Here is a 27,916-nt window from a genome sequence, read left to right as displayed (position 1 = left end):
ATGTATTGAAGGTATTTCAGAGGAGGCTTCCCAGATTGATAAATTGGGCAGGCAGGGCTCATTTTCATTGGTGGTTAGAAAAATGAGGGTTGAATTGATTGAAGTGTATTACATCCTGTGTAGTCTTGACCAAGTGGACATAGAAAGGTAGCCTCCTCTTATGGGAGGATTAAGAACTAGGCAGCACTATTTCAAAATAAGGGCCCACACATACAGGACACAGATGAGTTATTTTCACTCAGACAGTTGTACAATTTTGGAACCCTCTGCCTCAAGCTTTGGAGAAAGGGTAAAAGCTTTTTAAGACAGCAGTAGATAGATTTTTGATAGGCAGGGGAATTAAAAGTTATTATGGGTAAATGAAAAAATGGAACTTAAAATACAAATGGATCAGCCATGATCTTACTGAATGGCAGAGCATGCTCAAAGAGGTGAATGGTCTAGTTCTGATCCTATTTTCATGTCTGTATGTTCATATGTAATCTCTGTGTCTGGGTCATTTGCTAACCACAACCACCAAACACAATCATACAAGAGATTATACTCCAGCCATATTGCAAGGAAAGTGCTTCTTGCCATAATATTCTTTACCTAGGAGTGCCTGATGGGACAGCCTAGGTGATCATCTTTTGTACATAATAATGATTGATATTGAAAATTTATGCTAAGTAAGCCCAACATTAATTTCCCTCATTGCCAAAAGTTGAAAAAAATATTTATGATTGCTCATATAATGAGCAAACTATTTATTAATAAAGTTAATATTCTTTCATACCTCATGAATATTCTTCCCTGTGATCGCAATGTCAGTTTTGTACCGCACAAAGAACAAACAAAGGCCTGTAAGGCACACACTAGAAAAATCGCTCTGAAATAATCTCATCATTTTGGATCCTTTAGAAAGTCCAGCGATAATTCGTCCACTTTCTAAAAATAATAAATTAATCGAAACATTAATCGACTATCTACTTATCATATTTTAAAGTATGCAGCAAAAATTATATTTTTTACAGGCTGCAGTTTTCAAATGAAAGAGCATCCTAACAATGTTAGAATGTGAAGTTCAACCTCCCTTGATTGGGAGGTTGAACTTCACATTGTCAAGCCCAAGTCATCAAAAAGTTAAAAATGTATCAAACAGCACAAAATCCCCAATTTCCCTGTCATTATAGACCCAGGTTAACTGAAACACAAAACATTTTTGTACTTAATAAAAATTAATATTTACCATAAATAAATAGATTGTAGCTACAAGTAAACAACCATGAACTGCTATCATCTAATTCTAGTAGTTAAAAGCCTATTTAACTATTAAAATTATTGAGGTTTACAGCATGGAAACAAGCCATTGGCCCAATTTGTCCATGCCACTCAGTTTTCACAATTAAACTGGCCCCACATGTCTGCATTCGGCTCATGTCTCTCTATACATATCCCAGCTATGTACCTGTCTAAATGTTTCTTAAATGACGAAATTGTACTTGCCTCCACCACCACCTCTGGCAGCCTGTTCCAGACACTCACCACCTACTGTGTGAAAAATACCTGCCCCTGACCCTTTTGTATCGCTCTTCTGGACATCAAGAATCATCGGTTGAGCTGAGCTGCTACTGGTGAATCTTTATGCTGGCTTCAGCCTAACGCCAATTCAGTTGGTCAGAGTAGAAACAGCAGAATATATCAGATAATTATGTGGGTGAAAGGATGGTCTGAGGGAGAGGCTGTCAGATTTCTGGGTGAGGTAGGACCAGTGCAAATTGGACACGTTACACCTGCACACGACCAAGGCCGATGTCCTAGGTTGGGTAGTCGGTGGAGTGATTGAGAAAACTTTACACTAAAATAGCTGAGGGACGAGAACTGATGGCTTTTATACAGAGCTCAGAGCTGTAGGAGTGATGTTGGGAATCACTGTAAACAGGAGATTAGAGACACATGCAATAAAGGAACATCTGTAAATATAAGATCTTAAGAAACAGGAACAGGAAGCTATTTGAACCCTCAAGCATGCTCCACTTTTCATGCTGGATGCGGCCCTCACAGATCTCTAATGAGGAGGTCCAAAGGCTCACAACCTCAGAGAAGAAGTTCCTTCCCATTTCAGTCTTAAGCTGAGCTGTATTTCTTCTGACATGATGCTATCTGGTCCTGGACTTGCCCATGAGGTAAAACATTTTCTTAGCATTTAGCCTGTCAAGCTCCTTAAAAATCTCGTACGTCAAAATAAGATCACCTCTTGGTTTTCTAAATTCCAAAAGTAGAGTCCTGACCTGTTAACAATTGCTTGTAAGACAAATCCTCCATATCAGTGATCATCTCAGTGAAATAATACACTGATGAATATAGTCAGAAATCACAAAACAGCAGGTTATAGTCCAGCAGGTTTATTTGAACACATAAGCTTTCGGAGCCTCACTCCTCCTTCAGGTGTTAGTGAGAGACGTAATATTAGACACAGAATTTACAAGTAAAAGATCAAAGTGTCACACCACTGATGAGGATGAATTAAACAAACCTGAGATGCTGTTTTATCTTTAATCAGTTAGAAGGCTTTAATTGATTAACATACATATGTAAATCCCCGAATTCCTTTGAAGCCACTGTCCTGAGAGTACTTGAGATTTTATCAATATAATAAACAGCTGGTATTTTAGGTCAGATAATACATGTTGGATATGAGGCCCCGTTTAAAATCTGTTTGTGTTTTGGTTTGGAGTCAGACTGGTTTTATTTCCAAAATAGAAATTTTTTAGACACCACATTCACTGACTGTCTATAAATTGTGTGGTTTTTGAACAAAATAGAATGTATCTGCAAAGAAAAATTCAACATGTGTATGTGAGAGAGAGAGGGGGGGCAAGAGTGTGTGTGTGAAGGAGAGAGAGAGAGAGAGAGTGAGTGTGTGTGTCTGTGTGTGTGTGTTGGGGGGGTGGAGTGTGAGAGAGTGTGTGTTTGTGCTTTTGAAACTGTGTGTGTATGAGAGAGGATCTGTCTGAGTGTGAGTGAGTATGTGTGTTTGTATGCGTGTGTGTGAGAGTGTATAGGGTGATCGGGTCACCTGTAGTGTGACATCAACCCAAGGTCCCGGTTGAACCCACCCTAATACGTAGTGAACTTAGCTATCAGCCTCTGCTTAGTAACTCTGCTCTGTTGTGTATCCCAAAATCCACCTTGGAGGATGTTTACAAGAAGATCCGATGCCAAATGTCCTTGATCACTGAAGAGTTCCCCCACTGGGAGGGAACATCCTTGTCTGGCAATTGTTGAGCGGTGTCCATTCATCCATTGTTGTAGCATCTGCTTGGTTTTGCCAATATACCATGCCTCCGGGCATTCTTGCCTGCAGCGTATGAGATAGACAATGTTGGTAGGGTCACGAGTATCTGCCATGCACATGGTGGGTGGTGTTCCCACGTGTGATGGTAGTGTCCATGTCGAAGATTTGGCACGTCTTGCAGAGGTTGCCATGACATGGCTGTCTAGTATTGTGGTCGATTTTGTCCTGACAGCTGGGTAGTTTGCTGCGAACAATAGTCTGTTAAACGTTAGGTGGTTGTTTGAAGGTGAGAAGAAGTGGAGGTGTGGGAAAGATGTTGGTGAGGTGCTCATCATCGTCGATAGAACATGGCGTAGTTTCTCCACTCCGGGAAGTGCTAGACAATGAAGGATACCCTATCGGACGCATCCCGTGTCTGTCTTCTGAGGAGATCATTACGGTTTTTCACTGTGACACATCGGAACTGGCGATCGATGAGTTCAGTATCATAATCTGTTCCTTTGAAGGCATCCTTCAACGTCTTCAGATGTCGTTTTTGTTCCTCCTCATCCAAACAGATCCTGTGTATGCGTAGGGCTTGTCATAGCGGATGGCTTGTTTAATATGTTTAAGGTGGAAGCTAGAGAAGTGCAGCATCATGAGGTCATCCGTAAGCTTGCTGTACAGTGAAGTATTGAGATGTCTCTCCTTGATGGAGATATGTGTCCAAGAATGAGACTCATTCTAAAGAATGGTCAATGGTAGGTCTGGTGGGATGAAACTTGTTGATTCAGCTATGTAGTTGTTTCAGTGATTCCTTGCCATGAGTCCAAAGCAAGAAAATGTCATCAATGTGACTGGTGCATAGCGATGGTCAGAGGTTCTGTGCAGCAAAGAAGTCTTGTTCAAGCCTGTGCATGACAATGTTGGCATACTGGGGAGCAAATCTGGTCCCCATGGCTGTTCCGTATATCTGAATGAAGAACGGGTTGTCGAAGATGAAGAAGATGTTGTGTTCGAGGATGAAGCGGATGAGTTGTAGGATTGCATCTGGAAATTGACAGCTGGTGATATTGAGTACCGAGGGTGTTGCGATGATGCTGTCATCATGGAGGATGCTGGTGTAGAGTGCTGAAACATCCATTATGACGAAGAACGTTCATAGATCGGATGGTCCGTGGCTGCTGAGTTTCTGCAAGAAATCTGTAGTGCTGCGACAGAAGCTGGGGGTTTCTTATACAACTGGTTTCCAGATGCCTTCAATATAACCAGAGAGGTTCTCACATAGGGTTCCATTGCCTGATATGATGGGATGTCCAGGTGTGTTGGCTTTGTGTATGTTTGAAAGGCAACAGAAGTCCCCTGTGTGGCATAAATTACATAGGGTACTCTGAAGGATTGGATCAAAAATCTTGATCAGTCTGTTCAATTGATGGGTGCATTCTTTGGTCAGATTGGCAGACCTGTAATGTTCCTGGTAGCTCAGCTGTCAGTATACTTCCTTGTGGCAATTCATTCTATTCTGTATGATGACCACTCCTCCCTCGTCTGCTAGCTTGATGACAATGCTGCCATTGGTCTTGAGTGCACGGATGGCGTTGTTTTGTGCCTGGGTGACGTTTTGCACAACCTTGCGAGTGCGACTGATTAATCTGGCATTCACGTATTCTCTATTAGCTTCAGCATACCTGTCAAGCCCTGGGCAACGGCCCACTGGACGGGTCCAATTTGACTCCTTCTTTGCCCACTCCCCCCATGGATCTTTCTGTCGGCTGACCTGGTTTATCGGTCATCTCAGTGGGCTCACAGTTGACATTGTGGAAGAATTCTCAGAGTCTCAGTCGTCTGATGAATTTCTCTGTGTCTGCCACAAGACCAATGGGGTCCATTTTAGTGGAGGGACAGTAATTGAGTCCTTGGCTAAGAACTTCGATTTCGTCTAGTTAAAGGGTGTGGTCAGATAAGTTAATAATACTTTCCCAAGGTGGTACCAGAGGAGACTTGGTTTGTGCTGGTGGTGATGCTAAGTTTCTCCAGTTTCTTGTTCTTGGTGTGCATGTAGGGGGTGTAGTTCCTTTGCCTTGTCTGGGATCTTGGGTTCATGTCACACTTCAAGTGACCCCACCACACTGCACACACACACACACACACGCACACGCGCACACACACACACACACACACACACACACACACACACACTCTATTTTATTCAAAAAGCACAGAATTTATATTCAGTCAATGTGCCATTTTATAAATTTCTACCTTAGAGATAAAACCAGTCTGACTCCAAACCAAAACATAAGCAGATTCTTATCAAGGCCTCATACTCAAAATGCACTGTCTGACCTAAAATGTCACCTCTTCTTTACACTGATAAAACCTTTCGTTCTCTCAGGGCAGTGACTTTAAAGGAATTCAGGGATTTACGTATACATATTAATCAATTAAAACCTTCCAACTGATTAAAGATTTAACAGCACCTTAGGTTAGTTTAATACATCCTCATCAGTGTTGTGGCCCTTTGATCTTTTACTTTTGAATTCTGTGTCTGATATTACCTCTCTCACTAACGCCTGACGAAGGAGTGTGGCTCCGAAAGCTTGCGTTCTCAAATAAACCTGTTGGACTATAATCTGGTGTCATGTGATTTATGACCTTGTCCAACCCTGTCCAACACCAACACTTCCACATCCTGATGAATAGGAGGTCTTCCACATCCTGACGAATAGGGAGTCAGTATATTGGAAGTAGTAGTAGTAGGTTGTACTCAATCAATGACAATACAGTAGGACGTTCAGAGGTTTAGAAGGATTTTGGGATGCTTGTCAACAGATCCCTGAAGCACTGTACATGTTAATAGGGTAGTTAGGAAGACATCATGAGACAATACTAAGGCTTTTAGGGTGTATTTTGTTCTTTGTCTTCCGAAGAGAGGTTGAGACAGAGGTGAAGATCCAATGAAATCAACAGCTTGTGAGGCCTTAGTTTTTTTTTTAAAAAAGTTGTTAAGTGGTTTAAAGTTGAAACAATAGAATCAGCATGAAGCTGTGGGGTCAAGCTCCCATAGAACCAGGACTTTAGTTTAACTTTCAGTAGTTGTTGGGGTCTTGAAACTGGATGTAGAAGCTGTTATTCTTCTCTCTCTCATAGTTAAAAGCATGGGGTCGCTTCCGGCTGCTAGAATTGCATGTGAGACAGTCTATTTTACTGAATTTGACTTTGCCGAGGGTGTGTTTATGGGATGTTGCTATATTTGAACAGTTGCCGTTTAGTCATTAAAGAATATTTTATTCTGTTAAGTTTTCAAATAGAAGCAAGTTATTCCAATTCTTCTTTTGCCTATTGTAAGAATAAAGTGTGTTTTGCTTCAAGCCTGGTAGTTTAATCAGCCGAATTACATCTGGAACAGGGAAGCCTTACATTTGCTTTTAAAAATAAAGAAAAATTGGCGTCTAGGTTATCATCTTCATATACTTTGAAAAATTTCGTCTAATCCGTAGAAACTAGGGGCTCTTGTTGGGACAAAATCTCTAATTCCAGGTTGGATTTAGGATTATTGGACTCAAAGACAAATGAGTGGTGAGTGTTGATGTTCTTTTTTCAGGTGTTGCATTCTGTTGGTTCAGTAGTGTGTGTTTTGTGTAATAATGGCTCTTTCAGTCATTAAGAAGTCCCTGAGGTGGAAGAATTCACTCAGACTTTTACAGAAAGTGAGCACAGCAAAGCTTTTGGAATTGGCAGACAAGCTGGGGTTGGGATTTCCCTTGTCTATGCAGAAAACAGAGGTAATTGCAGCAATAGCTCGACAGTTATGATTGCTGGAAATGCCATCAGAATCAGTGGAAATTGCTAAAATTCAATTTCAAATGAAGCCGGTTGAATCAGAGGCAAAAAGAAATTAAATAGTTTGAATTACAATTGAAAGCAGTAGAACAGCAGAAACAGACAATAGCTCTTACAGAGGAAAAAGAAAAGGACTGCCTTGGAAGAAGAAAGAGAGAAATAGAGAGTTTTCGAACTTCAGAGGTTGGAACTGAAAACTTAAAGACTTCAAATGACAGAGGTAGAGATGAAAGGTAGGAGTTGTGATGTGGATAGTGATGGAGAGCATTCCCATTGTAGCCAAAGGCCTCATTGGGATAGAACATAGAACATAGAACAGTACAGCACAGAACAGGCCCTTCAGCCCACAATGTTGTGCCGACCATTGATCCTCATGGATGCACCCTCAAATTTCTGTGACCATATGCATGTCCAGCAGTCTCTTAAATGACCCCAATGACCTTGCTTCCACAACTGCTGCTGGCAACGCATTCCATGCTCTCACAACTCTCTGCGTAAAGAACCTGCCTCTGACATCCCCTCTATACTTTCCACCAACCAGCTTAAAACTATGACCCCTCGTGCTAGCCATTTCTGCCCTGGGAAATAGTCTCTGGCTATCAACTCTATCTATGCCTCTCATTATCTTGTATACCTCAATTAGGTCCCCTCTCCTCCTCCTTTTCTCCAATGAAAAGAGACCGAGCTCAGTCAACCTCTCTTCATAAGATAAGCCCTCCAGTCCAGGCAGCATCCTGGTAAACCTCCTCTGAACCCTCTCCAAAGCATCCACATCTTTCCTATAATAGGGCGCCCAGAACTGGACGCAGTATTCCAAGTGCGGTCTAACCAAAGTTTTATAGAGCTGCAACAAGATCTCACGACTCTTAAACTCAATCCCCCTGTTAATGAAAGCCAAAACACCATATGCTTTCTTAACAACCCTGTCCACTTGGGTGGCCATTTTAAGGGATCTATGTATCTGCACACCAAGATCCCTCTGTTCCTCCACGCTGCCAAGAATCCTATCCTTAATCCTGTACTCAGCTTTCAAATTCGACCTTCCAAAATGCATCACCTCGCATTTATCCAGGTTGAACTCCATCTGCCACCTCTCAGCCCATCTCTGCATCCTGTCAATGTCCCGCTGCAGCCTACAACAGCCCTCTACACTGTCAACGACACCTCCGACCTTTGTGTCGTCTGCAAACTTGCTGACCCATCCTTCAATTCCCTCGTCCAAGTCATTAATAAAAATTACAAACAGTAGAGGCCCAAGGACAGAGCCCTGTGGAACCCCACTCACCACTGACTTCCAGGCAGAATATTTTCCTTCTACTACCACACGCTGTCTTCTGTTGGCCAGCCAATTCTGTATCCAAGCAGCTAAGTTCCCCTGTATCCCATTCCTCCTGACCTTCTGAATGAGCCTTCCATGGGGAACCTTATCAAATGCCTTACTGAAGTCCATATACACCACATCCACAGCTCGACCCTCATCAACCTTACTAGTCACATCCTCAAAAAACTCGATAAGGTTTGTAAGGCATGACCTACCCCTCACAAAGCCGTGTTGACTGTATTTGATCAAGCCATGCTCTTCCAGATGGTCATAAATCTTATCCCTCAGAATCCTTTCTAACACCTTGCAGACGACAGACGTGAGACTTACCGGTCTATAATTGCCGGGGATTTCCCTATTTCCTTTCTTGAAGAGAGGAATTACATTTGCCTCTCTCCAGTCCTCAGGTACGACTCCAGTGGAGAGCGAGGATGCAAAGATCTTCGCAAGTGGCGAAGCAATTGCATTTCTCGCTTCCCAAAGCAGCCGAGGACAAATCTGATCCGGGCCTGGCGACTTGTCAATCTTAATGTTTGACAAAATTTTCAGTACATCAGCTTCCTCTATCTCTATCCATTCCAGCATGCACACCTGCTCTTCAAAGGTTTCATTCACTACACAGTTCGTTTCTTTCGTAAAGACAGAAGCAAAAAACTCATTTAGGGCTTCCCCTACCTCCTCAGGCTCCACACACAAGTTCCCTATGCTATCCCTGATCGGCCCTACTCTTTCTTTGACCATTCTGTTTGACCATTTCTGGGATCTGTTTGAATATCTCCAAATATTGCCTAAGTTCAATGAGAAGGATGCAGGACCATATTTCATTTCATTTGAGAAAATAGCTAAACAAATGAAATGGCAGATAACCATGTGGGCAAACAAAATTGATACATAAAGCTAGTGAGGTGTTTGCATCACTCTCAGAGGAGGTATCTGGGGAGTATAATGAGCTGAAAAAGCTCTCTTAAGTGCATATGAAGCCTACTGACATTTTAGGAAACTATGGAGGGAACCAAGTCAAATGTAAATTGAGTTTGAAAGGATCAAACAAAGTAATCTTGATAGGTGAATAACGGCATTGAAAGTAGACCAAACATATGGCACTCTCAGAAACATGATTGTTTTGAAGGAGCTCAAAAATTCTCTCCCTGCAATAGAATGGAGTCATGTGGAAAAGCAGCGAGTTAAGACAAAAGGCAGAGAGTTGAGATAAAAGGCTCTTTCTCGGAATGGCAACCGGTGATGAGTAGTGTCCCGCAGGGTTCAGTGTTGGGGCCTCAGCTGTTCACCTTATACATTAATGATCTGGATGAAGGGACTGGGGGCATTCTGGCGAAATTTGCTGATGATACAAAGATAGGTGGACAGGCAGGTAGTACTGAGGAGGTGGGGAAGCTGCAGAAAGATTTAGACAGTTTAAGAGAGTGGTCCAGGAAATGGCTGATGAAATTCAATGTGAGTAAATGTGAGGTTTTGCACTTTAGAAAATAGTCCATGCCTGTATTCTTTTTTCCAAACGGTAAGAAAATTCGCAAATCAGAAGTGCAAAGGGATCTGGGAGTGTTGGTCCAGGATTCTGTAAAGGTTAACTTGCAGGTAGAGTCCATAGTTAAGAAAGCGAATGTAATGTTGTCGCTTATCTCAAGAGGGTTGGAATATAAAAGCAGTGATGTGCTTCTGAGGCTTTATAAGGCTCTAGTTAGGCCTCTTTTAGAATACTGTGTCCAATTTTGGGCCCACACCTCAGGAAGGACATACTAGCCCTGGAGCGTGTCCAGCAGAGATTCACACGGATGATCCCTGGAATGGTAGATTTAGCGTATGATGAATGGCTGAGGATCCTGGGATTGTACTCATTAGAGAGTTTAGAAGGTTGAGGGGAGATCTAATAGAAACTTACAAGATAACGTATGGTTTTAGAAGGGGTAGACGCTAGGAAGTTGTTTCCGTTAGACGGGGAGACGAGGACCCGTGGGCACAGCCTTAAAATTAGAGGAGGTAAATTTAAAATGGAAATGAGACGACATTTCTTCAGCCAGAGAGTGGTGGGCTTGTGGAATTCGTTGCCGCAGAGTGCAGTGGAGGCCGGGACGTTGGATGCCTTCAAGGCAGAGATCGACAAATTCTTGATCTCAAAAGGAATCACGGGCTACGGGGAGAGTGCAGGGAAGTGGTATTGAAATGCCCATCAGCCATGATTTAAATGGCGAATTAGACTTGATGGGCTGAATGGCCTTACTTCCACTCCTATGTCTTATGGTTTTAAGACTGCAAGATTGGCAGCAGAAATGACAGATGATTATGAGTTAGTTCATAAAACAGAGTTTGGCTTCCGACATTAATTTCAATCCGAGAGTATAGAAATTGGGGTGAAGAGAAATCCTCAGATGCTAAGAGGAAAGGAGATCTCCTTGAAGATAGCAAACATAGTTTACCATAGGGTAAAAAGAACAGCCCATAAAGGAGAAAGAGAAATAAAAAAGCTCAGGTGTCTTCATGGTAATCAATTAGGCCACATGAAATCGCAGTGTTGTTAGTTTAGAAAAAGCAGATGAATGTGAGAAAAACAGGGTAACCGTCCCCCCACTGCATCCCAAAACCAGCCCAGCTCACCCCGCTACAGTCACTGCATTGCTACAGTCACCACTACCAAACAGGGGTTTGTGGAGAAAGTGTTGTCAACGGACAGTTAAACCTCAAACAGTACTTTTTTCTCTCTCTCCCTCCCTCTCCTTCTGACTGACCAAAAAAAAAAGTCACTGTGAAGGTCACAAGCAGCAGCACTGGTAGAATGAGTATAAACCTATCTGAGCTTGGGGCAAATTATAGCTGCAAGGAAAAAGCTGGAGTGAGGTCATAGTGAGGCTGGGACCTGATTCACTAGTAGAGATTCTACACAAAACGTGAAACACAGCTAAGAAGTATCAATAAATTTAATTAACTCTAAATGAATAAACTAAGTGGAAATTGCTGGGAAGTGATGTGTTATAGCTGTATGATGTAGAAGGTGGCTGATCCCATTGTGAGCGGCTGTGACCACATTTTTTTTTCCTTTATTCATTCATGGGATGAGGGCATCGCTAGCAAGGCAGCATTTATTGCCTATCCCTAATTGCCCAGAGCGCAGTTAAGAGTCAACCACATTGCTGTAGGTCTGGAGTCACATAAGACCAGACCAGGCAAGGAAGGCAGTTTCCTTCCCTAAAGGACATTAGTGAACCAGATGAGTTTTTCTGACAATTGACAATGGATTCGTAGTCATCATTAGACTCTTAATTCCAGATATTTATTGAATTCAAATTCCACCATCTGCCAGAGATAATGGGAACTGCAGATGCTGGAGTATCCAAGATAACAAAGTGTGGGGCTGGATGAACACAGCAGGCCAAGCAGCACCTTAGGAGCACAAAAGCTGACATTTCAGGCCTAGAAGGGTCTAGGCCCGAAGCGTCAGCTTTTGTGCTCCTAAGATGCTGCTTGGCCTGCTGTGTTCATCCAGCCCCACACTTTGTTACTCACCATCTGCCATGGCAGGATTCTGGGTCTCTGGATTAACAGTCCAGCAGTAATACCACTAGGCCATCGCCACCCTAATCTGCAGCAAGTGTTGGTTGCGCAAGGAAATTCGGCTCAGAGTTGATGAGCTAGAATCTGAGCTTCAAACACTGGCACGTCTGGGAGGGGGAGAAGTGCCTGGACGCTGTGTTTCAGTTGCTAGATTAAGTAATTCAAATTTGATCAGTGGCCAGGGACAACAGGGAGTGACTGCAAGTGAAGCAGATAGAGGAATCCTGCATTCAGGGACAGAGGAGCCTCAGCTCTTGATCTTGTCCAACAGATATGAGGTACTTGCTCCGTGTGTGGATGAGGAAAAGGGCTGCAGGATGAGGCAACCGACCACTGCACTGTGGCATGCGAGGCCATTCAAGATGGAGGAGGCAAAAAAAAAACAAGTGGTAGTTGTTAACTATTCTATAATCAGGAGAATAGATAGTATCCTTTGTAAGCATGATCAAGAGTCCCGCATGGTGTGTTGCATGCCCAGTGCCAAGGTAAGGGATATCTCTACTGGCTTGAAATGATATTGGAGATGGGAGGATCCAGTCGTTGTGGCCCACATTGGAACAATCAACACAGGCAAGACTAGGAAAGAGGACCTGTTTGGGGATTATCAGGAGCTAGGAACGAAATTAAAGAGCATATCCTCAATGGTTATAATCTCTGGATTACTGCCCAAGCCATGTGTACATCAGCATACGGACACGAGAGTAAGGGGAGCAAACATGTGGCTAAAAGGCTGGTGAAGGAAACAGGGGTTTCTTTTCATGGGGCACTGGCATCTGCATTGGAACAGGAGGGATCTATACTGTTGGGACAGTCTCCACCTAAACCAAGCTGGGACCAATGTTCCAGTAAGAACGGTAAATTGCTGATCAACAGGACTTTAAACTAGAAAGTGGTGGGGGGGGGGTGGGGGGGAAGAGGAGGAGAATGGAAGGGTAAAACTTCCCCCAGTGAGGAACAAATCAGCAGGCTAAAATCTGCAGGGGTAGATTCCACTATGTGGAAAAATATAAAACAAATGACAGGAAAGGAGGACTCAGGAGAGGTTATTAAAGGTTAGTGGTGATCTTTCAGGAATCGCTAAAGTCAGACAAGGTCCCAGAGGATTAGAAAATCGATAATGTGACACCCCTGTTTAGAAAGGGAGTAAGGCAAAAGACTGAGAATCACAGGCCAAAGAGCCTAACCTTGGTCATGGGTTAGATTTTAGAGTCCATTGTGAATTATGAGATTTCTGAATGCTTGGAAGTACATGGTAAAATAGGGCAAAGTTAGCACAGCTTTATCAAGGGGAGGTCATACCTGACAAATCTGTTAGAATTATTTGAGGAAGTAACGAGCAGGTTAGATCAAGGAAAACCAATGGGTCTTATCTAAATGGACTTCAAGAAGGCCTTGACAAGATGCCACACAGGAGGCTGCTGAGTAAGCTAACAGCTCATGGTGTTAGAGACAAGGTGCAAGCATGGATAGAAGGTTGGCTGTCTGGCAGAAAGCAAAGAGTGAAGTTAAAAGAGTCTTTCTCAGGATGGCAATCAGTGACGAGTGGTGTTCCACAAGGGTCAATGTTCGGACCACAACCTTTCACTTCATACATTAGTAATCTAGATGAGGAGGTTGAGGGTATTCTAGCTAGGTTTGCAGACAATACAAAGATAGGTAGAGGGGCAGGTAGTATTGAAGATGTGGGGAGGCTGCAGAAGGATTTGGGCAGGTTAGGAGAGTGAGCAAGAAGTGGCAGATGGGGTATAATATGGGGAAGTATGAGGTTATACACTTTGTTAAGAAGAATAAAAGCAAGGACTATTTTCTAAATGGGGAGAAAATTCAGAGGTCTGAAGTGCAAAGAGGCTTGTGGGTTCTGGTCCAGTATTCTCTCAAGGTAAGCTTGCAGGTTGAGTCAGTAGTTAGGAAGACAAATGCAACTTTGGCATTTATTTTTGAGATGACTTGAATATAAAGGCAGGGCCACATTTGGAGTATTGTGTTCAGTTTGGGCAACATATCTCAGGAAAGAGGTATTGGCCCCAGAGCGGGTTCAAAGGAGGTTCACAAGAATGGTTCCAGGAATGAAAAGCTTAACATATGAGGAATGTTTGAGGTCTGTGGGTCTATACTTGACGGAGTTGAGAAGGATGAAGAGACATCTAATTGATACTTACAGAATACTGAACAGCCTGGACAGAATGAATGTTGGGAAGATGTTTCCATTGGTAAGAGAGACTTGGACCTGAGGGACCAGCCTTAGAGTAAAGGGAAGACATTTTACAATGGAGCTGAAGAGAAACTTTGCAGCCAGAAAGTGGTGAATCTATGGAATTCACTGTTACAGAAGTCTGCGGAAGCCAGTTCATTGAGTATATTTAAGACAGAGATAGACAAATTCTTGATTTGTCAAGGGGATCAAGGGTTACAGGGAGAAAGTGGGAGAATATGATTGAGAAACCTATCAGCCATGATTGAATGGTAGAGCTGACTTGATGGGCTGAATGGCCTAATTTCTGCTCCTATATCCTATGTCTAATATAGTAACATTTGAGAAACTTTGGCAGGAGGCAAATTCTGAATCATATGCATTTCTCCATTCCAGGAAGAAAGAACATCAAAAGACAATTCTGATACAGAGAATATACTGGACATACTGAGAGGATACTGGCAGGTACCTTCTTCCGAAAGACAAAACATCAGCTTTTTTGGCACCTATTGCTATTTGGTATGAAGAATGCACCAGGCACATTTCAAAGACCAACTAATTTCAGATTACACAATTGTGTAAAAACCGAAAGAACTACGGATGCTGTAAATTGGGAACAAAACCAGAAGGTGCTAGTACAGCTCAGCAGGTCTGGCAGCAACTGTGACGAAAAATCAGAGTTAACATTTCAGGTCCAGTGAGCCTTCCTCAGAACTGATGTTAGCTACGAAAAAGTCAGTTTACATGCGGAAGGTAGGGTGAGGGGAGGGGCTGAGGAGTGGAGTGAACGATAGGTCGGAAGACAGCCGAAAAGCAGAGAAGCACAGTTGGACAAAGGTGTTGATAATGATTTGGCTAGGAGGGTGAATTGCTGTTCATTAATGGAGACTGTTATTGGCTAGCAACGGGTAATGTGTAATGGCAGGCTAATGGCCTACCTTTCCACACAATCTATTGTTAGTTGCTCCACTGACTGTTGAAGAAGTGAAGAAAATTTCAGTGGATGAAAGAGTATTAGAAGGCATTTGACAACATTTCATCGTTTAAGTTGCCAGTAATGTATCTGAGATAACTAATATAATCGTTTTCAGTTTTTGGAAAAATTTAAGGATAAAAATTCCAGATTATTTCAAACATACGACAGTATAGCACAGTACAGGGCCTTTGGCCCAATATGTTGTGTCAACCTATTATCCGACTAAGATTAATCTATCCTGCATACCCTACATTAAACTATCATCCATGTGCCTATCCAAGAGTTGTTTAAAAGTGTCTAAAGTATCTGACGATACATTTAGATGCAGCTTATTTTTGCAGACATTCAATCCGAAAATTATACACGCGGCAGGACGAGAGAACAAATTGCTACAGAGACAGTAGGAACTGCTGATGCTGGAGAACCTGAGATAACAAGGTGTAGAGCTGGATGAACACAGCGGGTCAAGCAGCATCACAGGAGCAGGAAAGCTGATGTTTTGGGTCCAGAACCACACGGGAAGGGGGTTCTGAAATAAATAGGGAGAAAGGGGGAGGCCAACAGAGAATGGATAAAGGAGAAGATGGGTGGTCAGGAGACAGACAGGTCAAGGAGGCAGGGTTGGAGCCAGTAAAGGTGAGTGTAGGTGGGGAGTTAGGGAGGGGATAGGTCAGTGCAGGGAGGATGGACAGGTCAAGGAGGCGGGATTGAGGCTAATAGGTAGGAGATGGGAGTGGGGCTTGAGGTGGGAGAAGTGGATAGGTGGGAGGACATGTTAGTGAGGTGGGTATGAGCTGGACTGGTTTTGGGATGCGGGAGGGGGAGGGGAGATCTTGAAGCTTCTGAAGTCCACATTGATACCATTGGGCTGTAGGGTTCCCAAGCGAAACATGAGATGCTGTTCCTGTAACCATCTGTTTTACTAAATTTGCTTGACAAGGGTGTATTTATGGGATGTTGCTATATTGGAATAGTTGCTGTTTAGTAGTTAGATAAGAGAGTTAAGTGATTGCAATTCTTCCTTCTTTGGTTTGTATTTTAACTGTAGTGCAAGAATAAAGTGTGTTTTGCTTCAAGCCTGGTAATTTGACTCATCTAACTGCATCCAGAACACAAAGCCTCATATCTACATTTTAAAATAAGAAAGAGTTTGGGTCTAGGCTATCTTATAACTACATTTTGAGGGGGTTTGGGATGGTCTATATCATACAAGATGTTATAAAGTTATTCTTTATCAGTTGAGACATAGATCATCATCACAGATCATGATCATAACCAGAACCAGCATGTTTGGGAGCTATGTTGGAGTTATACAGAACTTTCGTTGGGCTGCAGCTGTATGACTGTGTGCATTCCTAGTCACCAGACTGTAGGAGGGAGTGCAGAGGAAATTCACCAGGATATCACATAGAATCGAGCATTTCATCTGCAAAGAGAGGTTGAATAAGTTGCATTGTAATGTCCGTAGTACATAAGGTTGAATGGGGACAAGATTAAGGTGTATTGTATTATAAGGGACATGAATAGAGTAAATAGAAAGCCGAATTAAAAAACCCTGACTCCGTCACATCTGTTCTGATGACACTGTCTTCAATAAGGGGACCTCCAAAATGTCCACGTTCTCCCTCAGCCAGGTATGACCTATCTGCCTCACTTCACCCACTCTCTTCCCTCCCCCTTGTCTGCACCTACAATCCCACAGCATCCACATCCAGAGGATCATTAGCTGCCATTTCCACCACCTGCAGCAGGATGCCAAACCAGCCACAGTTTTCTCTCCCCTTCCTTGTCAGCCTTCCACAAGGACCATTCCCTCCGTGGCACCCTGGTTCACTCTTCCTTCACTCACAACACCTCCCCCAAAGTCCCATGGCATCTTCACTTGCAACCACAGAAGGTGTAACACCTATCCTTTTACTTCCTGCCTCCTCAATATACAAGGGCCCAGGTGAAGCAGCACTTTACCCAATCTAGTCTACTGCATTCGCTGCTCAAAATGTGACCACCTCTACACTGGGGAAACAAAGTGTAGACTGGCTGACTGCTTTGCACAGTACCTACGTCTGTCTGCCAAAACAAAAACCTGCGCTTCCAGATGCCTATCACTTCAACACACCACCCTGTTCCCTGGCCAACATCTCTGTCTCAGGCTTGCTGCCATGCTCCAGCAAAGAATAGAACCTCATTTTCTGCTTGGAAACTCGACAGTCTTCTGGACTCAATATCAAGTTCTACTACTTTAGGGCTTGAGGCACCTCTCCCATGTCCTTACCCCAATCCCCACACATCAGGCCTTCTTACCACATAGTCTGCTATTACACACACCCCACTGGTAGTCACTAATAAACCCCATTAGTAGCATTCGCCAGGCTAGCTGCTATCCAGTCCTTTGTTTGTCCAGTTCTTCTTTTTCTTTGGGTTCTATCGCGACCTATTGTTTACTCCTTACCACCTCCCCCACCATGCCTTCTGCATAAAAACCAACATTTTCCTAGCTACTATCAATTCTGAGGAAGAGTCACTGGACCTGAAACATTAACCCTGATTTCTACCTACTGATGCTGCCAGACCTGCTGAGTTTTTCCAGCAATTTCTGTTCTTGTTTGTGAGTAGAAAGCAGCTATTCCCCTTTGTCAAAGGGTCAAGGACAAGGTGACACATTTTTAAAGTGTAAGGCAGAAGCTTTAAAGGGTTCTTGAGAGAAAATATTTTCACCCAGAGTGTTCTGGGGTCTGGAATACACTGCCTGCAGGATAGTTGAGGTGGGTATCTTCACAACATTGAAAATTCACTCAGATGAGCAACTGAAGTAGCATAACATTCAAGGCTATGGGTCTAATGCTTAAAAGTGAGATCAGTGCAGGCATTAGTGTATTTTTGATGGTAAACACTCGATGGGCCAAACAGCCTCTTCTGTCCCATTTTATGATCTTTCCTTAAATGCGGAGATCAAAATTGCTCACAGTACTCCAGATGTGATCTCACCAGTACCCAGCACAGACTTCCCCACTTTCACACTCCATCCCCCTTGAAATAAGGGCTAACATTCCATTCACCTTCCTGATTACCTGCTGCACCCATGTGCTAGCCTTCTGCGTTTTGTGCACAAGTACCCCCAAGTTCCTTTGTGTTTCGGCTTTCTACATTTCTTTTCATTTAAGTAATGCTACGTTATTTTGTTCTCCTTTCCAAATGAACAACTTCACATTTTCCCAGATTATACACCATTTGCCAACTTTTTACCCACTTAACCTATCAATAGCTCTCTATAAACTGTTTTTATCCCTCTTGCAATCTGACTTTTCAAATATTATTGTGTCATCTGCAAATCTAGCTACAGTACATTCTTTCCTCCAAGTTAGTCCTCAAAGTATTGTCAGAAGTTACGGTGCCAGCACTGATCCCTGTGGAAACCCACTGGTTAAGGATCATCAATTTGAAAAAGAACCTCAATTCTCCATTCATATTTCCAGCCTATTGACCGACTGTCTATTCATGCAAATATGCTACTCAAACTTTCCATCCAATTTCCTGTGCAAAAGTACCACTGATATGTTCACTATGAATGAGGAACAACTTTCATTGTAGTCACCAATAATGTCAACTTCAGAAAGAGGGAGGAGAACACGCTCCCATTTACATCAACGGAACAGAGAAAGAAGGTGAAAAGCATCAAGTTCCTTGGAGTAACAATATTTGGCGACCTGTCCTGGACTTCCCACGTAAATGCGACAGTCAAGAAGGCACAACGCCTCTTCTTCCTCAGGTGGCTCAGGAAATTTGGCATGTCCACAAGCTTCTTCACCAATTTCTACGGATGTACCACTGAAAGCATACTAGCTGGGCACATAACAGCCTGATATAGCAACTGCTCTGAGTAGGACCATAAGAAACTACAGAAGGTTGTGTGCACAGCCCAGACCATCACGGAAGTCAACATTCCACCCATGGACTCTACTTACATGGCTCACTGCTGCGGAAAGACTGCCAATATCATCAAACACTCATCGTACCGTGCTAATGGCCTCTGACAACCTGTTCCTTCGGGCAGAATATACCAAAGCCAGAACACAAGCATAAACAAGTTCAGGAACAGCTTCTTTCTGGCTGTTTTCAGACTGCTGAATGGACTATAGCCTCAAATAATGTAACCTGTACGCTTCTAAGTCTTTTTGATCTGTACATCCTTTGCTTGCAGTGATTTGCCTGTACCACTCGTAAACAAAGCTTTTCACTGTATTTCGGTACACATGAGACTAGAATCAATCAGTCTTCAAATTACAAACTGTCAAGTAGACAACACGTCCATTGTAGACACAAAGACTTCTGTACTCAGTCTGAGATAGTAGGAACTGCCGAAGCTGGAGTGTGAGATAACAAGGTGTGGAGCTGGATGAACACAGTAGGCCAGGCAGCGTCAGAGGAGCAAGAAAGCTGATGTTTTGGGTCTGGACCTTTCCTGATCCGAAAAGTCAGCTTTCCTGCTCCTCTGATGCTGACTGGCCTGGCTGAGTTCATCCAGCTCTACACCTTGTACTCAGTGTGTTTGGTGCACCTGAAGAAGGGATATTTGTGCCAAATGAGACATGATCTATGTGACGTCCTCAATACATTACTTCATGTTGCCATGTTCCATCTCAGAGCTACATCTCTGGATCTGAGGTTGCTAATGCAAGCAGAGGTCACATTCAGAAGACAAGTTAAATTGCTATTGCCAAGTTACCATCAAATGACATTCTCTGAGATTCAGGATGAACTTCTCAACAAACAAAGGTGAATAAAGATGGCTAATGATGAACATACAGGTGTAGATTTAGCTCAATTACATGTAGTCTGAAAGGTCAGACTCATATATGCCACAATGAAACATGCTTACCCATAGAGCTTTTTACAGTGTAGTGTGAGCCCTAACGCAGTAATATTGAGGACAAACAGATAACATGCTACTACCGACTACCCTCTGGCACATATGATTCTCACACTGGCACATCACTTACTGTCCCTGACACTCCAACAAGCACTGAAGGGCATGAAGGAAGACTTCCTCACTCCGGGGCTGCAGCACACTAAAATGGCAACAGCTGTCAACCTATCTCTGCCCTGGAAACACTGATAAGGCTTAGAAGCTATCTGTACTTTCTGCATTTGCTATTATGTCCAGAGGGGCTGCTAAGATTGTGCTCTACGGCCGTGACAACAATTTTAAATGACTGTCAATTTCTCATTTTTAAACATGAGCTATGTCCCTACACAGCTTCCCATGTGACACTTTCAAATGTGATCTGGCATAATGATGTTGATGGGCTGACACAAAGCAACCCAGGCAATTTTATGACCTTCCACTACAGTACTCCATTTTGCAGTCATGAAATCCTTACATAAGCTTTTACTATTCATAAATTACAAGCTCAGAGTCCAAAACACAATGACCAGTTTAAGTGTACCTATACATTGGAACACATTCCCAGTTAATTCCCACGAGCTGAACAAAAATAAGGAGACTCACCAAGCATTTCCTGTACTGTCTGCTTTCATTACAGTGCATACACTAGCCATGGATTTATAGAAATGAACTGTCAACTGGGTGCTCAATCGTTAAAATCCAACATGTGTATATCAACATTAAATAAAATATGATTTGATTTTAAAATGATACAGCTGAATAGTCTCAGTTTTAAGACTGTATGCATGTTAGGGAGAATGCACTCACACATTAATTGTGTTTTTGTCACAATATATTAATAACATTTACCTATTACTGGTGGTTCAGCCTCTTGGTAAAAAAACACTAAAGATTTTGTACCTCCTTTGGAGAAGAAATCATCGAATACTTGAAACTGTCAAAAAAAATGATGAAAATATGTTTTTCATCTAAACTGCGTTTCATTTAAGTAGATTTAATTGCAATGCTTCTATAAGTTCTTCATAAAATCAAACAAACAAAAATGACATTGTCACAGATTTTCTCGACAGTAAGCTTGGAAAGTAATACAAGGGCACAAATCTTCCTATCACTGAATTGTTGAAGACTGATCGTACAACCAGAGATACACACTGGGGCTGAGTGAAAATCCTAATTGCAATGACGTACATAGGAATTGCCTGGAAATTTTCAATAGGCAATTTCACTGAAAATCTTCAACTCTGAGTTAGATACAGAGACTAAAGTCAGTTACTTACCTGAATAGTTGGCCAGGAAATATTAGACAACCAGTCTAGTTCATGGGTAACTCCAGAATTGATACTCCAGTTACTCACATTCATCCACAATCTACCCCACTGACAATCTTGTTTCAAATAAACTCCTGAAACACTTACTTCTTTGACCAAAGAAACATCCCTACTGGCACAGCAAATACCATCCCTGACACCCAACTATACCTCTGGTTTCCTGACTACCCTTCGACTCTCAGGCTATCTGAGTACCCTGACACTCCAATAGTTCCTGATCCCCTGACTAACCCGTATTCCCTGACAACAGCAGATCCAACTATCAGCTTAGCAAGGATTAATCGAATCAACCCACCACCTTAATCATCTACCACATCACTCTCCCGCTTCCAATTCTGTACCTTCTGCGCAGTCTGCCACAAAAACAGTTTCAATCACTAAAAGTACAACAATAAACAGTGCATTTGTTTCAATAAAAATAAAGACTTCAACAAAAGCACGTGGCAGGCTTCATGGTACCTGTCAGGGAGCTAACTCCTGGAAGTCCTCAAAATTAACTCTGAACCCTACAGATCTTATGGCATTAGACCATAATATCAAAGGTGGATTTGCTGCAATACCTAGTGGTATATTTGGTTCAACTAATTGAGTGGCATTGAGGAATAGTAAAAGAACCAAGTCACTAGTGGGAGTGAGCTACAGGTGCCCTAACAGAAACAACAATGTAGGTTAACAAATACAAGAAATACTGGGGCTCATAGTATAGGGTCAGCTATAATTACAGGTAATTTTAATCTGCATACAAACTGGAAAATCAGATTGAACATAGTAGCCTGGATCAGGAGTTCATGCCATGCCTTCAACCAAATAGTTTTTGACAGCAGCATTTTATTGAACAGATGAGACAGCAGATAATACTTGACTCAATATTGCGGAATGTGACATAATGAATTAAAGACCTTAGAGTAAAGATACCCCTAGATAGCAACAGACACCATATGATTTTACATCCAGTTTAAAAAGGAAAATGTTAGAATTTAAGTTAGGATACCAAAAGAAGTATATCATATAAACAAAGAACAATTGTGGAAATCTGATGTGCAGATGGATTTCGGTATGCTAGGGCAAGAGTCACAAAAAGGTAAAAATTGGTGAGATACAATTTTGAATACACTGCGCAGTTTTGATCTTCTTATTTAAGGAAAGATTTAAATGTGTTCCAGGCAGTTTAGAGGAGGCTCACCAAATTGATATGTGTAATTATTGGGTTTTCTTATGTAGATAGGTTAAGCAGACAGGTTTATTTCCAATGGTATTTAGAAGAGTGAGGGGTGAATTGATTAAATTGTATAAGATTCTGACTCATATTAACAAAGTAGACATAGAAAGATGGTTTTTCTTGTGGGTAATATCAAAATTAAGAGGTACTTTCGATTAAAATTAGGAGTTGCTTTTTTATGACTGAGATGAGAATTCATTTCTCTCTGAGCTTGTGCAAATTTCCTATTCACTGCCTTAGAAAGTAGTAGAAATGGTGTTAAATATTTTTAGGATAGAGGAGTAAAGATTGTTAGGCAGGGTAATCAATGGTTACTGGGAGTAAACAGGAATGTGGAATTAAAAACACTAATAGTCTTATGGATTGGCGGAGCAATCTCATGGGACTGTATGCATTCAGTAATTGTTTATCACTGTTGAACGCCATAGTGTTCGAAGTGAGGTCAGCCAGGTGGAACTCAGAGAATATGAATTCCCCAACTGGACCAGATTAACAGTACCAATAAGGGAGCCCTGGCTGATAGATAAGAACAGGAATGTTAGACATCCTGTTCAATCTGAGAGCTGGATCAGCCTCAAGGACTGTCCACGTGTAAATAAAGGATGACTTGATGACGACGCACAAGCCTCTGTGGAGTTATTTCAGTGGCGACGAGAGAAAATTACGCTCCTGAAGAAATTCACTGACAACGGTCATCTTTGAATTGGAGTAAGCATTCTGGCATCGTGCCATTATTTAGGAACTTTGACTCATTCAATCCTGCCATCAAAGACAGGGCCCAGTACGTGGGAAGAATGCTTCATATTTTGCGGGCAAATGGCATTGGGACAGATGAAAAGCAAGGGGTAATTCTCCTGATAGCTTGTGGATTTGCAGCTTTTCTCTCAGCACATTTTCCCTGATGTACCAGATACTAAAATCTTTCAAGAATTGATGGATTTAGTTCAGGAAAATTACAGTCCCAAGCCTCCTCTAATTCTGAGACACTATTGAGTTTACTCTACAATTCAAGAACAAGGTGAATCTGTATCGGGATTTTTGGCTAGGTTAAGGTGAATGGCAGATCCCCTAATGAAATGATACCAGACCAGTTGGCATGTGGGATTAATGACGTAACCATTCAAAAATACCTACTGGACTTCAAACGGGCATTACAACCGGCTTTATCATTGCAAAATGTGGCGTGTGAGTATTTTTTTAATTCATTCACTTGATGAGGGCTTTTCTGGCTAAGCCAGCAGTTATTGCTCATCTGTAATTGCCCAGAGGGTTGTTCAGAATCAACCATATTGCTGTGGGTCAGGAGTCACTTATAGTCATTTATAGGCTAGACCAGGTAAGGATGACCAGCTTCCCTCCTTAAAGGACATTAGTGCGCTGGAAGGTTCGTTTTCAGACGTTTCGTCACCATTCGAGATAACATCATCAGTGAGCCTCCGACGAAGTGCTGGTGTTATGTCCCGCTTTCTATTTATCTGTTTAGGTTTCCTTGGGTTGGTGATGTCATTTCCTGTTCTTTTTCTCAGGGGGTGGTAGATTGGCTCCAAATCAATGTGTTTGCTGATGGAGTTCCGGTTGGAATGCCATGCTTCTAGGAATTCTAGGGTTCGTGGGCTACCCTGATGCCAAGAGGTCCGAGTAGTCTGGCAGTCATTTCGGAAATGTCTTTGATGTAGGGGAGAGTGGTTATGGTTTCTGAGCCCGTTTTGTCTGTTTGTTTGCGTTTATTGCTGAGGAATCGGCGGACTGTGTTTATAGGGTACCCGTTCTTTTTGAATACGCTGTATGGGTGATTTTCCTCTGCTCTGCGTAGTTCCTCTGTGCCGCAGTGTGTGGTGGCTCATTGGAATAATGTTCTAATGCAGCTTCGTTTGTGGGTGTTGGGATGGTTGCTCCTGTAGTTCAGTATTTGGTCCGTATGTGTTGTTTTCCTGTAGATTCTGGTTTGAAGTTCCCCATTGGCTGTTTGCTCTACTGTGACATCTAGGAATGGCAGTTTGTTGTTGTTTTCCTCCTCTTTTGTGAATGTTATGCCAGGAAGGTTATTATCGATGGTCTTGAAGGTTTCCTCTAATTTGTTTTGTTTAGTGATGACAAAGGTGTCATCCACATACCGGACCCAAAGTTTGGGTTGGATGATTGGCAGAGCTGTTTGTTGAGTACAAACACATTGATTTGGAGCCAATCTACTACCCCCTGAGAAAAAGAACAGGAAATGACTTCACCAATGTAGGAAATGACATCACCAACCCAAGGAAGCCTAAACAGATAAATAGAAAGCGGGACATAACACCAGCGCTTCGTCAGAGGCTCACTGATGATGTTACCTAGAATGGTGACGAAACGTCTGAAAACGAACCTTCCAGCTCAGCGAGCAAACTCACACCCAGAACCTCAACCTGAGCTACAAATCTTCTCAAAACTCGCTGACATTAGTGAACCAGATGAATTTTTTCAACAATCTACAATAGATTCATGGTCAACATTGGACTCTTAATTCCAGGTATTTGTTGAATTCAAATTCCACCATCTGCCAAGTCAGGATTCGAACCCGGGTTTCCAGAACATTACTTGCCTTTGCACTAACAATCCAGCAATAATACCAGTGGAATCCTACTGAGTTTGGGGAACACCACTTGAATGAAGGCAATTGCACAGCCTCACTCCGGGCACATCCTGAACAGAAAGACTCTAAGTCTGCCCATAGTAAAACCTCAAAATAAAGCCAAGCCTCGACCAAACAGTTAACATTTTCTTTAGAATCAGGGCCCTCAAGTCATTGTGGTTGATGCTGGTATGCGGACTTGAATCTGCAAAACAATTCCACGAGACCTAAACTGACTAAGAAAACTTATAAACTGGTATCCAGGAGAGCTCATACCCTGGAAGGTCCACCTATATCTGGTTTGGAAAGTTAAATTGTTTAGCAACATCTAAACAGAACCTACCAAAATAAACATTTGGCTATATGATCACCCAGTTCAAACTGAGGTCAATAGCGGTGCAGCTGGTTCAGTGATTGCAAATACAACCTTTTACAAAATTCACTCTGGACTCTAACCATACAGTTTGCGCAAGACTTCAGCTGGACTGAGAATGTAAACCAGGGAACGGCTACAGATTAAGGGTACAACTTCAGTTCCAGTCTCTTTTGAGAACTAGCTTTGTCAGTTATCACTGACTGTAGTAAAAGGCTCAGGGCCAAGCTTGATGGGGCAAAATTGGTTGAAAATGGTTCGGCTAGATTGACTCAACATTTTTCGAATAGAAAATGGCTGCTGGAGTGGCATCCTAAGCTTTTCAGGGAGGTCCAGTGACTATCAAAGGAGCCAAGGTCAACTTGCTTGTTGACCAGGAAGCAATTCCACAATTCTGCAAGCCCATCCAGTGCCATTTGCCCTATGGGCACAAGTAGCGGCAGGAATCAGAAGGCTGGGAAGCAAAGGAAATATCACACCAGTTCAGTTTGTGGAATGAGCAGCATCAGCTGTACTGATTGTAAAGCTCGATGGGTCAATTTGCATTTGTGGGGATTTAAACAAATGGTAAGCTGCTTTTTGCAACTGGATAAATACCCAATCCCTTGCATCAAGAATTTATATGCAAAGCTGGCAGGGACGCTGCCTTTCACAAGGGGTATTCAACATGAAGATGCTGGGTGAGAAGTTATGTCTGGTGGCCAGGATTAGATGCAGACATAGCCATGTCGATGAGACAGTGCCCAGAGTGCCAACAAAAGTCAAAAATTACAGGAACCAGCTGCCCCACATTTGCGGGAGTAGCCAGGTAAACCTGTACTCGGTTACACATTGACTGTACCAGTCTTTTCATTTACCCAATGTTCTTAGTCATTGCGGATGCCCACTCAAAGTGACTAGATGTGCATTAAGTTAATCCATCAAACATGGGGGCAATGATAGAAAAGCTGTGTTCATCTTTTGCAATACATAAACTCCTGGATGTTTTGTTCAACGATAACCAGCAAGGTGTACTAGCAGGGAATTTGAGAATTTCCGAAAGTCAAATGATATTGACCGACAAGGGCAGCTCCATACAATCCAGCATCCAATGGTCTGGCACAAAGAGCTGTCCAAACTTTGAAGGCAGGCTTAAAGAAAAGCTGGATGTAAGTTTGCTCGCTGAGCTGGAAGCTTCTTTTTCAGACGTTTCGTCACCATTCGAGGTAACATCATCAGCGAGCCTCCGACGAAGCGCTGGTGTTATGTCCCACCTTCTATTTATCTGGTTAGGTTTCCTTGGGTTGGTGATGTCATTTCCTGCGTTGGTGATGTCATTTCCTGTTCTTTTTCTCAGGGGATGGTAGATTGGCTCCAAATCAATGTGTTTGTTGATGGAGTTCCGGTTGGAATGCCATGCTTCTAGGAATTCTCGTGCATGTCACTGTTTGGCTTGTCCTGGGATGGATGTGTTGTCCCAATCAAAGTGGTGTCCTTCCTTATCTGTGTGTAAGGATACGAGTGATAGTGGGTCATGTCGTTTTGTGGCCTTGTGTTACCTTGCAAGAACTGTGACAAACACTACATTGAACAAACAGGCAGAAAGCTAGCCACCAGGATACACGAACATCAACTAGCCACAAAACGACATGACCCACTATCACTCGTATCCTTACACACAGATAAGGAAGAACACCACTTTGATTGGGACAACACATCCATCCTCGGACAAGCCAAACAGAGGCACGCACGAGAATTCCTAGAAGCATGGCATTCCAACTGGAACTCCATCAACAAACACATTGATTTGGAGCCAATCTACCATCCCCTGAGAAAAAGAACAGGAAATGACATCACCAACCCAAGGAAACCTAAACAGATAAATAGAAAGCGGGACATAACACCAGCGCTTCGTCGGAGGCTCACTGATGATGTTACCTAGAATGGTGACGAAACGTCTGAAAACTAACCTTCCAGCTCAGCGAGCAAACTTACATTCACAACCTCAACCTGTGCTACAAATCTTCTCAAAACTTGTTAAAGAAAAGCCTACAGCTTCTCTAGATACCAAACCGTTCCAGTTCCTAGTTGATTTCGGACCACTTCTCATGCAACTACAGGGACAGCTCCAGCAGAGTTGCTAAGGGGGAGAAGATTCTGCACCAGATTAAATCTGATCTCCCTAGACCGAGCAGGGTAGGATGAAACGACATCAGGAATACCAATGCTGGACACAAGACAGTGAAAGTGTGAAAGTGAAAAGTGAAAGTGACAGTTTACATCAGGGGACGTAGTTTGGTGTAGGAACCACAGGAATGGCCCTGCATGAATAAAAGGCATGGACAAAGATTTGTT

At 42.6% G+C, this 27,916-nt stretch overlaps 1 protein-coding gene across 1 annotated transcript in view; it reads right to left on the bottom strand.

The window, feature by feature from the left end:
- The window catches only part of LOC125452339 (dynein axonemal heavy chain 8-like), a 1,009,221-nt gene that overhangs the window by 931,711 nt on the left and 49,594 nt on the right, over nt 1-27,916 (bottom strand). The window contains exons 4-5 of the mRNA XM_059645685.1: nt 20,907-20,991; nt 776-927 (exon numbers count right to left, since the gene is read on the bottom strand). Coding sequence (XP_059501668.1) covers nt 776-927; nt 20,907-20,991 — 237 coding nt within the window. The remainder of the gene's footprint in view (nt 1-775; nt 928-20,906; nt 20,992-27,916) is intronic.

Source organism: Stegostoma tigrinum, chromosome 4 (assembly GCF_030684315.1).
Source record: "Stegostoma tigrinum isolate sSteTig4 chromosome 4, sSteTig4.hap1, whole genome shotgun sequence".
Lineage (NCBI taxonomy): Eukaryota > Metazoa > Chordata > Chondrichthyes > Orectolobiformes > Stegostomatidae > Stegostoma > Stegostoma tigrinum.
The sequence above is the reverse complement of the archived record's forward strand: the minus strand, read 5'-3'. Positions and strand labels throughout refer to the sequence as shown.